Here is a 14,287-nt window from a genome sequence, read left to right on the forward strand (position 1 = left end):
GAAAGAGGTGAGGCAATTCAATGACATCATCTCTTGGCACAGGCTCAGTGCTGCTCCATGATAGCAATCAGTGAGAGGGATACGTTATACCAGCAGGGGAGAAAACAGGAACAAATCGTCCTTGTGCCTTATCAAAATCACACTGTTAATATTTGAGCAGGACCAGCAGTTGTGCCCACATGTGACAGTCCCCAGCTACTTCGGACAGCTTTAACCCTCTAATGCTGGATTTTAAAGCAGTAGACATACTGTATGCAGAATGAGACCGATGTGTGTACATGTGAGCTAGCAAAAGAGAAAAAAATATGGCATGTGTATAGCAAATTAATTCACAGCCCACATCTGTCAGGATTAAAAGAAAGGCCCTCATAGCATGAGGCCAGCCATTATGATGCCACAGTCGAGGGCACCGTCAGCAGTTCAGTCACAATCGGTGCCAGATATCATAAATAAGTGTTTCTCTATCAAGGCATCTTAGATCCAAAGTTACACACTCACAAAAAGATTTAACACTTTAACAGATATACACTCATATCTGCAGGATCCTTCAGGCACAGTGCAGTCACTGAAATTTGACCCGCCATGGCCAAATGTTGTCCCTCTTTTCTATGTGTGCTGTAGACCAGAGAGCTGTTTCGATGGAAACACATGATTGTTTCTCCAATGTCTCCTTAAAACTCTCTGGGCAAACACGTTAACATTTGTTTGATTTGGCATGAATTCCACATCCATAACTGTCTGTTATCGCTTCCTTTTTTTGTTTTTGTTTTTACATCCAGCTAATCCGATCCAAACAAACACTTGTCCTTTCACTTCCACAATATGGCTCCATCATACTGTTACTGTATATCAGTCTCCATTAGTGCACAGTCTGCACTGACTGGTTTTGTCTTCTAGGTACAGCTATTATATATATATATATATATATATACTTGTATGCAGGTGTGTTTTTTCAAAGACTCTAGTGACTTTGTACAGAATCAAAGAGATTATCATTTGATTGTTGTCCAAAAATGTAACAAGAAAGGAGGAAAGAAATGATAAGAAAAGGACATGCAAATAGTTCAAAGAGCTAAATTAAAAGTGAATAGATGTTGCAGAGTATTTCATCAGCTAGTGCGAGAAATCAAACATTACACTGGCACACTTTCACGCATTAAACAAAAAAGTCCTCCAAAAAGTCTCATAGTGTTGTTCCACATGTATCCAGGCTGACTGAAGAAAATAATATGTAAGAATAAAAAAAGAAAAGTAATGAAAAGACAGGCACAAATGACTTGATTGGGCTGACTGCGCATTATGCAATGCTATGGTCTCCTTCAACGCAAGTTGGGTAGATATTTCCAGAAATCTCTATGTCCTTTTCAGCATTTTTCACACAAAGGAAGAGAAGCCAGCAATGGGGGCCCGTGAGCCAGGGGCTAGGCTGCTGGGGGGCCTGTAGAGGGTGTTGTGCTGGCTGGGGGGGTTGGAGCACTGCTGAGAGGGAGTGGGAGTCCGGCTACCTTTGGGCCTAAACAGACTGCCCTGGCCCTGGGGCTGGCCCTGGGCCTGCTGAGGCTGGGGGCTGGGCGAACTGAGCTGTGGTGGCAGCGGTGGTAGTGGAGGCAGCGGCGGTGGGGCACAGTGATCCGGGTCACCCGAATCAGACTCGGTGTAGCTGTAGGCCTGTGCTCGGGATATGCCTTTCTGTTGGCGGCGCCATGAGTTGTAGTAAGTGGGGTCACTTATGTAGTGGTTGACAAAGGAGTGGGTCTTCTGTCGATTGGGGTCCACCTCGTACTCACTGTCACTGCCCTGTGAGAGACAGCAGAAGAAGAGACACTAATTTATAGATTTAGAATGGGACCATTATGAAGGCTTTCCATGTGGAGCAGTTAGAGATGCTGAGGCTATAAATGTAAATGAAAATGAAGTTATTTAATTATTCTAAGCAAAGTCATAAATTCACAACCATCCTTGTCTACACAACACACATGCAGACGCCTACATTTACAACACAGCACGAGTACACATGGACGCCAAAAATGGTCAAAGATGTCAAAGCATGTTCACAGATGGATGGCGTGTGACTGAAGCATGCATTGTACATGGACTATTAACACAAGATGACAAAGGTCAATTTAACCAAGGACATAAGATCTTGTATCCACACCACGCCAGCAAGACGGGGTTTGGTGTTGTGTAGCACAGTGTTCCACATAAAACCTATAATGGGAATCTGAGGGAGAGGACTGGATGAGGACTAGCAATAGGAACCTACAGTCACCTACAGTATCGCCTGTTGTATCAGGCTACAAACATTCAAAGCAGGCAGCCACAGGAACCTCACCAAATGCACTGGAAGTGTATGCAGGCCACCTGTCCCATATGAAAACACCAGCGCCTCCTATGGGTGAACAAAACAATGGGTTTTACAGTACATCACTGAAACAAAATGATTATACTGGCCCAGTCATAATGATGATAATATCATAAATACTGTATGTCTGTATTGATCCTTTGTAGCATTCTGCGTGAATACTGCACAAAGCTAATAAAGATGTGTAAGAAAACACAGAATTGAGTCAAGAGTTTGTTGAGAAGGATTTCTTCTTGTTCATGTTTTATGCATGTCTAAATTCCACTCATGCCATCAGTAAAGAAATGATATTAATCTTGTCACTGACCCTCCGCCTTGCTGCAGGCTGGGCTAGTTCATGTCAAGCAACATTCCACGTGTCAAACAAAAAGCAATGTGATCACTGTGTGCACAGCGGGGATTGTTCATGGTTAACTAACTGCGGTGAAAGCAAGCTACCAATTGGCCAACTAGCCTGTGATTATCACCTGGCTACACTGCACTACCAACTGTGATTATCACCTGGCTACACTGCACCAACGCAGAGTTGACAGGTGAGGCAGCTTGGAGTACGCCTCAGGAGTAGGACAAAAGCAGAACTCTTTTCAGAACTGCAGAGATGATGTTGATAACTCAGACTGTATTCTGAGGTTCTTTGCTCTCTACTCACTATATTGGCTAGTTCCATCTTCTCATACAGAAACATGGCTGTTGGCACATACAATCCAGAGCACAGATCCGTTGCTGGATATCGCGCAGCACATATGTGATACATATGGCTGTCGGCTCACACATCCCTCTGAATCAACATGCTTCATGTCTCCTATGCCAAACCCCTATGTAAAGGCTTTTCTTTTTACATTTCAGCAGGGTTTATAAATGTTCAAACAGAAAACACTTGGGTTGGATTATAATAAATGGTCCTGCTTTGTGATCCTCTGACTGTAAACAAAGAAGGGTGACCGCCCCGCTTCTTTTCCCCCCCTACAACTCAATCAAAGGCAGACATTGTGCGAGGTTTTCCCTCAACATTTTGAAATTGATCACAATAATTAAACCTACTTTGACATCACTGTTTTTATGAATAAGGCCAGTCCAAGTGTGGGATGCATGAGTAGTTATTTGTGTTTGTGTCCATTTGTAATATTGTTACCCTGTTGTAAACACTTGAGGCTGACCACTGTTGAAATGCATTCTGGTCATGCCAGCGTGTTTAGCAACACAACACAATAAGATCCATTCACAGTGGACTAACAAGACATACTTGAACGACTTCAGGCGGTATTACTTCACTCTAAGAGAATTAAGATGAAACACCACTTGAGTTTTGTGTGTGTGTGTGTGTGTGGTAGTGGGAGAGAGTGAGTGCACGAGTGCTGACACAGGGAATCGTGTACTCCTCCTGGCTTGGCCATAAAATGTGCACTACAGATGTTCTGACTCACAAAATGTTCTACACTTCTCCAATCAGTTCTCCTTTCTGCACTAATCTTTAATAGGAATAACTCAAGGATCCAACTGAGGAACCTGCAGTGGAGATGCTTCAAAATGTGCCTGTAGAGCATCACAGCCTGTGAAGCAGCTTCTTACTTCTACTCATTACAATCTAATTACTAGAGCTGAATGCTGTGAAAGCAACACATTTTAGGCATGAAATGCAGCACTGCACTTCAGTCTCAAGGGAATCTGTGTATGACAGACGCATACCAGCCTGCCGGTGTCAATTATTAAACCTTTTCCATCATTATGGTGTTAAATTAGGCAGAGAAAGAGATATAGAAATATAGAAAATTAACTTGGGAAACCTCTTGACAGCACTTTATCAGCAGCATAATAAAGTTGCCCTGTGATCTTGTTTGCATTGCTAACAACGTGAGAAGGAGAATGTGCGAGACAGAAAAAAGGAGGCAAAAAAATCAGTATTTGTTGGAGATAAATTGGTCATTACCACCATATACGGGGGCGTTAAGACAAGCTATCTCAATGAACTTTGACCTCAACAAACACCATTATGTAAGATGCTGTTTAAAATGTTCATGTTTTTAACTGCATTTATGGATAAATTCGCTCCAATAAGCAGTAATTATGAATCAGTAATTATTAAAAATACTTTGTGAATAAATTGTACTTTCCTGGCCCAATTCTCAGTCAGTTCTTTTGTCCATCCATTATCTATACTGCTTATCTTAAAGAGGGTCACAGGAGGGCTGGAGCCAATCCCAGCTGACATTGGGGCTCCACCTTGGACAGGTCACCAGTCTGTCATGTAGACAAACAACCACACGCACCCACAGTCACTCCTAAGCTGCATGTCTTTGGACTCTGGGAGGAAGCCAGAGTACTTGAAGAGAGAGGGAGAACATGCAGACTCTGCACCGAAAGGCTTGAACCTGGAACTTTCTTGCTGTGAGGCAACAGTGCTAACCACTGCACCACTGTGTACACACACAAGGAATTTGTCTCTGGTACAGAACCAAGGCAGCCGTCTGTGGCGCCAACTCATACTCACACTCACACACTGGTGGTACTGTCCCTGCAAGGTGCTGCTTTGGCCATCGAGAGCAACTTCAGGTTCAGTGTCTTGCCTTGATTGATATAATCAAAGGGATCTGAGAATTTACTGGGTATTGGACATATTGGGAACTGTCCCAAACTGGCAGACTTACTTCACTGAGAGTAATAGAGATGTGCATTTATTCTTGTTTCCCCTTTAGCATGTCATTTCCATCTGTAGTTTTAGAGAATATATGAGTCTCATTTTTATCTAGTGCTTATTGCCTTCACACAGCTTTTCTCTCTCTCTCTCACTCTACACACGCAATCAAATTATTAAAGATAAAAATTAATTTATTTGCAGTCATAATATTCCTTTATTCTAGGTTTTGCCATCAGACTTCAAGCTGGGGCAGTCGAAACAAAAGTGGAGCATTGTCACTAGAGACAATGCAAACATTACAGGAAGTAGTCTCAGTTGAGTCTCATCCAAATAGGCTACAGAGGCCTGAGAGAGGGTGGAGAAAGAAAAGAAGACAGAGGCAGAGAAGAAGAAGAAAGCATGTGATAGAAAGCAGACTTTTTCTTATTGCTCCCCTGGAATGCCACTCTGCAGCAACAGCATTATCTATGATTCATCTCTGACTCACAGATGAGATCATGTATCTGTGACTGGTTTTGGCCTTAAATGACACACAAAGACACTGCCACTGTGGAAAATGAGAAAACCTGTACTCTAAAGGGAAAAAGTCAATATGCCTACCTGCAGGGGAGCAGGTAGAGGCCTGTTCAGCAGTAATGACAACCTTGCTGCCCAGCCAAGTCAGTGTTAACTTCCTCTAAACCCTCGCTTTGAGGAGTACAATAGTCAACTTATACCTGTTGGTGAAGGCCCCGGGGACAGTCAGCACAATGTCATACTGATAGCTCAGAGTTATCCGCTCAATAAAGCTTCAAAGAGCATTCCTGGATTCTGAATGACCACTGGGTGCTGATATGGTGGCCTGTCAGGGGTATGGCGGTGGGGACCTGTGGTAACAGGCAGGGCTCTGTGTGTTTTAGCCTATCAAAGCCAACATGAGCCCCCCTGGATGCACAGTGTGGCAACAGGCAGGCGTCATCAGGGGGCAGTTACAGAATTACAGCCGTGTTTGACAGTACACAGTGCAAACGATAGATACACGTCAGACAGGCGATGAAATGTTAAAATGCTTCATTTGAGGGGATGTCATTGTGCTGTGAAAGGTCCTGTCTGTGGTGGTTCATTGAAGGGAGATTCTCACTTAATCTGAAAATAGGACTGAGGTCTTGATAAGGCCAGGTGGGGAGAGATTTCTATGATTATTTGGGAAGTACCTAGTGTATAGAATTCCTACGAAGATGAAAGAAAACACTGAAGGAAGCGTCAAGCGAGGGAATCAGGGTGAGTTCGGGGCCACCCCCCCACCCCCCCGAAGCTTTTATCTGACAAGGATACAAACCAGAAAGCAGGCTGTTGGATAGTTCACCCTAACCACAGAGCCAAGGAGGCAAGAGGTGGAAGCAAAACAGAAAAGCATACAGTATTTGCACACTGGGGATCAAATAAGTTAGCTAAAAATACAAGAAAAAATAAGGAAAAATGTAAAAATTAAAAAAGATAATCAAAAAATCAGAAACAGGAGGGTGGGTGGAACATAGACCGATCAATGGAAAGTTAGAGGGAGACACAGTGTGTCAGTTACACTCACAGGGCAAAAGTAGTTTGTCTGAGCACATAGCAAATTCAACAGCAATAGCTGTTAGCCATCCTTACATTGTCTGCTGAGAAGACAAAAATTCAGAGATTCAAAAATATGATTTTTGAATACTGACAACGCTAATGAGGCCAGACTCCACCACAGAAGGGACGATGGAGTGAAAAACCAAAGCAGTACTCTAGTTTGTCATCAGAGAATGTGGAACCTGAGTAGGAAAGTTGGACAGGCTGCCTGGCTGGAGCGGTATCTTCCAGTATGTAACTAGTTCTAAAATAACTTTTGCACAGTGCGTCTGGCCTCACTGTCTGACATTAACATGTGCTGTGGCTGAGTGCAGTGCCCTGGATCTCTGAAGGGTGTTGGCAGAGTAACATTCTTCATTTCGCTGCCTGGTCTGAAACTGGGTTTGCTGCCCATGAGCCGAGTCATTAATCTCTCATCTCTCCATGTGTATTACTGTAGCTGAATCTTATGACCTCTATAGGTCAAATGCATTCGGGCGATTGACAGAGAAAGGGCCCTATATGACAGTATATGCACTGACACAAAACACTGTACGACTGACGATGAAAAGCTGAATGAGGGATTCGGGGAGATGGTGGAGTGCACACATACAATAGACAGGTACAAACATGTAACAAATACACACATTATGCAGACAGAGAGTGGACATTTTACAGACAGAGACCACGCAAAATAGAGTATAAAAACCATTGTTGCTACTGCACCTGTGAGTCTGAGATTTCAGAGGGTTTTTCAGTCAGGCTGCTGCTCTCTGCAGGGATCAGGTCATTGTACTTAGTGCTGACATCTTCATCTGAATAGTGAAGGCTGCCTGGACTGGGCCTGGGAGGAGACCTGGGCAAAAGACAAAGGCAAACCATCAGAGTAATTCAGCTTGTTGAATTGTGTTCACTCTTACACAACAAGTTCACATAAAGGATCATTCTAGTTTATTACGACTTAATATTTGTTTTGCCATCCTTCCCATCAGTAATAAGAACTCTGTACTCCTGAAAGTAATTACTGACATCTGGGAACATGCTGTAACCACAGTCATGAAGTCAAATGTTCAGATACATCTGAAACACACACTTGTTTCAGCCAAACTTATTTGAAAGAGAAAACAAAGGTAATTGGTAAAATTATTACCAAACAAATCCATCACAATTTGTAGACCTCCTTGTTCAGCTTTGTGCACACAAAGTCTTTCAAATAGCTTTTTTTTAGAGATTATTACAGACATTTCTGATGCACTCACCTTCAGGTTGAGATATTCTGACTAAACCAGCTTGTGGAGCAACTCTGTGGCCTCAGTTTGATTCCACCTTAGCCCCCTGTCTTGTATGTCATGCCCATCAGTATTTCTGCCCTTTCACCCTCCATATTTCCTTTCTGTCTCTACTGTCAACTACCAAATACCAAACTGCCAGAAATCATAGCTGCAATCATTTCGGCTTGTTTACAGCCTGTCTGGTATTTTAACCCCTCTTGTTTCTTGTCCCATCCAACCTTGCTGTACTGATGTCGGTGAGTACAATGCTACACAATACAATCACAACCAACAGAAACAATGGCCAAAATTTTGCAAGTAAGAAGACCAATGCTGTAACAATGATCCTTTAATTGGGCCATCTTTATATGAAACCGGAAATTATATTTCTGATTCTGATAAACAAGCAAATGAAGCTACGCAATGACCGCAGGCCTCCTGAGACACTTCTGTAAGTGCTTCCTTTCAAATTCACATGCATCACTGAGTGTATGTGTGTAGGAGTGTAGCTTGATGAGAATCATGGGACACTCATGAGATAGCTGCCTACAGCCAGTCTCCCCTGGAATGCAAAATTCCCCCTGAATCACTCCTGACTGTGGGCTGTAGAATGTCTGACCACTGCACTCTGGTGAGTAAATTATAAACTGAACTCTTGTGGCGCTCTAGGGGTCATCAAACAAATGGCAGCCTCATGCTTTGCTCTTGCAAATGTTATCAGAGTCTACATGAATGAGGGCGCTGATTAAACTGTCAGTGCTGCAGTGATTAAATATGTCATTTAGGTGTAAGTTTAAACAGTGTAAGTGAGAAAGAAAAAATACTGGATAGACATTTCTTAAAATAGTCTGCTCTAGTCAGTGGTTCTTTAAGTAAATACGACAGGGAAAAAGCTCTTAGTTCCTAAGCTCCTCCATACTTTCCACTGTCCCTGCTCCTGCTAAACAAACACCCATCTGTTTCTGCTGATTGGAGCTGGTTTGGCTCAGACTACTGAGATGTGCTGACTCCTGATGACTTTCCAGGCCACAGTGTGTCGGCTGCCAGTTGCTGCAGCACAGACAGCCACTTTACACTTTGAAACCACATTTGCAGAAGTGTTTTCCAAATAAATACATTTCGAAAGCATTTCAAAAATGTTGTGGGGAAATTACAGCAGTTTTCTCGAGGGGTGGTATTTTCAGTGTGGTGTGGACAAAATGGAAAACTCCACAGGGAAATCAGAAAGCAAGCAGTAATTCAGTTACCCTCGATGAGTTACATTAAACAAGATCAGAGTTAAATCACTTGAGTGGAGGAATGAAACGTGTACATTAGAGAGCTACTTAAATACAATGTACTACAGCTTTACTAATTTGTGTGGTTTCTCTGTGCATGTCTGAGGACATTCATCAGGCCTCAGTCTACAAAACACAGTATTATCCGAGTTTGCTGACAACTGCCATTATGGACACTGCTTTTCTCATAAAGAAAGGAGGATTGCAATGAGGGCTGCAGTGCTCAGTGGACAGGATAAAGCTTCCAAGTTAAACAGAGCCATCCTTCTCTCCACTGGAGAAAGACTGCTCTGTTTTAATGCATTTTGGAAGACTCATATTAATATGCAACTGGGCAATTACAGTTAACAGCACAGCAACGAACAAGTTAGATCTACAAGGAATAAGCTTTCTCATTAACAACTGCTGAGCAGATTAATCATTTACTCTTTCAAATGCCATAAAATACTAAACATGTCAATTAGAATAATTTCTCAGAGCTCAAGGTGAGACCAAATAGATTGCTCTGTCAGTCCAAAACTTTACAATCTTACAAACAATGAAACAAACAAAAAACAAAGGGAACAAATGTGAATTCTGATAAGTGAGAAGCTGAAACCTGTAAATGTTTAACATGGCTGTTATAAAGAAAATAAGGAAATGATCAATGGAAGGACATTTGAGCTGGTGCATATAAAACAGCAAAACAGATGGAAGATGTAGAAACATTTTACTACCCCAAATACTGTAAATATGCTGAAAATGACTTGTCTGCATTGCCTGGTGCCAAAAGGAATATATATTATATTATGAATATTTGTATGGGTACACAGTATATTTAGTTTGTTTTATTAAGTGTAAAATACACTGAAATATTGGATGAATATTCACATTTAATACTAAGCTTTTAAAAAATTTACAGGAAAGTGGAGGCCAAGGGGCGGCACAAGTGTAGACATATGAAAAGAACTAGTGGAGCAAATTAAAACGGAAAAAAATCACCTAAATCTCAGAAGCAGAAGAAACAAGATGAGCTAAACTGCTGTGCTACATAAGGTGAGCATGCACAGGTACATGCAGACAGGTGTATGTATTAATACAATATATGCATGTATGGATATACACGTATGTATAAGTAGATCTTCCCCCGTCTTTCCTCATGTATTGATGTTGTCTTCTTGCTCTAATCTATTACAATAACTTTCTCTTTATGTAAATAATATGCACCATTATACCTACAACAGTTGAAATCCAACTAGGGGTTATAGAAGAAGTTATAGAAATGTCAAGTATTCATAGTAATTTTCTAAGTTGTTTAAGCGGTAAAACACATTTTTGAATACTCTGTTGTGACTCTATTCTGGTCAGCCAAGAATTCACAACCTTTACACAGCTCTGGCTGACTTTTTCCAACATCCTCCCATAATCCTTTTCGTGACAACACTTTACACGAGTGTAAATGTGACACCACTTTTTAAAACAATGGCCAATTAAAATTACCCCCAGATACAGTTTTTCAACATGCAGTCCAACTCACAAACCATCACAACAAAGTCTTAATCACGTCTCTGAATTCCTGTCTGCACTTGTTCCCAAGGGGACTCTTCGGCATAACCTTTAGCAACCTGCATTCCTCAGCAGTCCTTGCTGAGAGCCCCATTAGAACAACACAGCCAAACAAAGAGCTGGAACCAATGTGAAGAAATGCTATTGCAAGCCCACTGGGACTTTATGATAAACTGCCTGTTTAACAGCATCGAGGAAACTCAGCCAATGTACAACCCCTCCCCTTACTGTCGAATGAGGCCTAAATTATTTATCAGCTCTCCCAATATAACAGAGAAGGGTCCACTACAGCCAGCAGTATGCCAGGTAAGAAATGAGATCCAGCAGGTGAAATCAAATCTGCCCCCAGTCTTTACTCATTATCTGGCTGTCCTCTTGCTACAATCATCTGTAGGGACTCATTAACATGTCTGAAGTGCTCAAGAGCTTTGTCACTCATGAGTGTTTAAAACCACCTTTATCTACACTGAATTACTTCACCAAGAGTGTGTTAAAGTAGGTTTCAAACGGTAGAGAGAATGATACAAAGCCACACAGGAACGATGCTGTTAATACATGTCATACATACAGTAAACAGTGGGACCACATACAACCTATTCTCAGCATGCATTTTACATTGCCACAAATGCCTATTAGGAGTTTAAAGGTGCATTAACTAAGACTACATGCTGTGTGATAATCAAGTGACCCCACTTCCAGGACACTCTGGTACCTACAGCCCCTTCAGTTATTCCAGCATCTCTATCCCTTTTTCAAAAGCAGGTCTGTAAATTAGCTCTGCCTACCGCCTAGCTAAGAAATGTTTTTCAACCCACCAAGAGTCATTTTAAACATCCAGCTCTTGTCAGAAACAGTGGCCTTTGTGTTACACTCTGGACAATTGATCCAGACAAAGAGAAAATCTCCATCCAAAATCAACCGTAAATGGCATCTGCTGTGTTACATAGGATTAAAAATGTGTTTGATTTCTGATCCTCATATCAGACAGAGGACTTCATCCTGTCTTTGGTATTTTGAGAACAGAGATCAAGATAAAGCATTAATCTATAACTAGAGGCTCAGGTGTTTGGGTTCCTCTGCTGTGAGCTGAGTTCCAAGAAGACTTTTTCTGAAAGCATGTCTGTGCATTCTTTCAATGCCAGACTCCCCCTTCAAATTGAACACAAGACAGAAAGCTGGCTGGAACCTTCTCAAAGGCTGGGACCTACTTTCATCTGTCCTCAAGATTACACTCACAGGTACACATACAGACGCACATGCCCAAACAAATTACTCCCACATTGTTATATATGAAACAATTTACGCCCCAGTAAATCCTTCTGGTGAAACATCAGAGTGTCTCCTCCTAGTCATAAAATCCAGTCAGTATCAGTACAGTATGATATGACATATGAAATATAGTCACAGCTGACAAACTGCCACAGACCTTTCAACTATCCTCAGCAATGTGACTGTAACTGTCCTCTCTCACTTAAATAGGGCTTAATGATTTATTGCAAAGTATATGGTCAGATTTGGAGTTGGACTCATGACTCAGTCCCTGCAGTGTGCTTAGTACAGGTGTCAGTCAGAGGGATTGGTTTTATATAAGGGCGCTCCTTAAAAAAGAATCTGAAGTGACTGTTTATGTGCTGCTTTTAAATAGCATGAAATTTGGCTTTAAGTCCAAGTTTTCAGAAGGAGGGTGTTTCTTCCACAGGAACAAAATGTTTCTAGGCACAAGTAGAGTTTTACCATATGGTTATTTAATTTTGACTTCAATGAAACCTTCGAGCTTAAACCATCTGCACTTTAAATTTTCTGGTTTATAAACTGTCATTGTGGATCACTGACCTGGTGTAGACACCGTTCTTCCGGCAGAAAGAGTTTTTCACAGACAGCCGTCGGTTGTTGAGCTCCAGAGCGGGGAAACGTCCTTCATCCAGGCTGACCATGTCTCCGTGAGTCAGAGCGTTACAATTGGAGTTGTTACCTGGACACACGCATAGAGACACTGTGTGACCACAGGCCAGATGGAGAGAGAGGTTAGAGAGGTTGAACAGAGCTGATCAGTGACTCGATGAGTGAGAGAACACAACTAGGAATTAAAGGATTAAAATACACAAACCATGTGTGGATGAACCATCTCATATTTTCCTCTCAAAGCTGTGCAGTCTTTTTTACAGCGCTTTAAATGCACAGGGTAAAAAAGGTGTGTGGCCCTGTGTTGTATAAAAGTATTATTCTAGGGCTTTAGGTCGAACCTCTGCATCTGATTCATTTAGCTTAGCATAAAGACTGGAAACAGGGGACACAGCAAGTCTGGGGTGTTGATCCTCACATCCAACTCTTCACAAGAAAGTCCATAAGCCCTAGTCCCCAAAATATTGAACTACCGCTTTTAAGTTCAACACAGGTCAGTCTTTTTCTCTGTTTCTTATACAGTGTGTCTTCATAAGAATACACACTAACAAAGAGGGGAACTTTCACAAAGAGGTCAATAATTCACTCATGTATATACGAGTCTTTAGTGATTTAGATTTTTAAAGTTTCAGGTAAACCATACATAGAATGATACAGACCAAGCAAAAGCACAGAAATACAAAATACTTGATTTGATAAATGAGTGGGCCTCTTTGTGTAAACACTGCCTATTGTTCATGTTGTGTTGTTGTTCATGTGTAAAAGAATAACACAACTATTTGCCTCGGCCATGTTACAGATTAAAAACACGTTCAGTTATCCTAAGATTTATGATGGCCCACAGTGAGACAGAGACCTCAGTGGCGGCCCCAGGGCTACTTGAGGTTGTGTGGTGGTTACGCAAACACAGCAAAACAAAAAAACAGAAAAACCACTGAGTAGGTCCAGTGGCCTGGGCCAGATTGCTACAGGGGGATGCAGGGGCTTTGAGAGTGCCTTTGTGTTGGAACGAGAAGAAACCTCTTGTTTTTCCTCTGTCATTCAGAAAGATGGGCAGTGACCCGCAGGGACCCTTCCACTGCCAGGCCTGGCAGCTAAACATCCATGGGAGAAGAACTGAGCTGAGAAAAATACTCGCTGATGTCAGAGTTGGGCTGAATGAAGTATGCCCCCCCCCCGCTTCCGTTCCTCTCTCCTTCTTTGCCTTTTTATTCCCTTGTCACTTCGTCAATTATCTGATTCATTTAAAATCATAATATAGCACTCTCAAAAAACTTGCCCCAAGTTCACTGCTTGGTTTTCCAAATGATCAGATCTCCTTATAAAGTCTTAGTGCTTCACAGTATAAGCAAAGTAATGTCTGCAGATTCTAAGCCTTCTACATGCAGGCCAGGATGCCTCTCGATTAGAAGCAACAGGTGAAACACTCCACTTAACTGTGCAATTGTGTGCACTCACCTGATTCAGACTTCTTGGCGTACTTCTTGCTCTGTCCTCTGATAATGAGGATAAAAACCAGCAGTAAGATGAAGATGAGCCCCACCAGAGCCACCACAACCAGGAACCACCACTCTTCATAGAAAGGGGCCACTTTTTGGGCTGGAGAAACCACAGAAAATTCATGGTTGTTAAACATCTGGCCATTTTTCTGTGTTGTCTAAATGACCTTGGGGAAATTAATTTAGTCTGAAAATAATTGTAATATGAAGTCCTGTCA

At 42.0% G+C, this 14,287-nt stretch overlaps 1 protein-coding gene across 1 annotated transcript in view; it reads right to left on the reverse strand.

Moving 5' to 3' along the window:
* Window positions 1-14,287, reverse strand: part of sdk2b (sidekick cell adhesion molecule 2b) — a 234,493-nt gene continuing 220,206 nt past the window's right edge. Inside the window, 4 exon segments of the mRNA XM_020613837.1 lie at window positions 1-1,797; window positions 7,302-7,431; window positions 12,502-12,640; window positions 14,029-14,169. Of these exon segments, the coding sequence (XP_020469493.1) occupies window positions 1,375-1,797; window positions 7,302-7,431; window positions 12,502-12,640; window positions 14,029-14,169 (833 nt within the window). The 3' untranslated portion in view covers window positions 1-1,374.

The sequence above is a fragment of the Monopterus albus genome, unplaced genomic scaffold, assembly GCF_001952655.1.
Source record: "Monopterus albus unplaced genomic scaffold, M_albus_1.0 scaffold139.1, whole genome shotgun sequence".
NCBI lineage: Eukaryota > Metazoa > Chordata > Actinopteri > Synbranchiformes > Synbranchidae > Monopterus > Monopterus albus.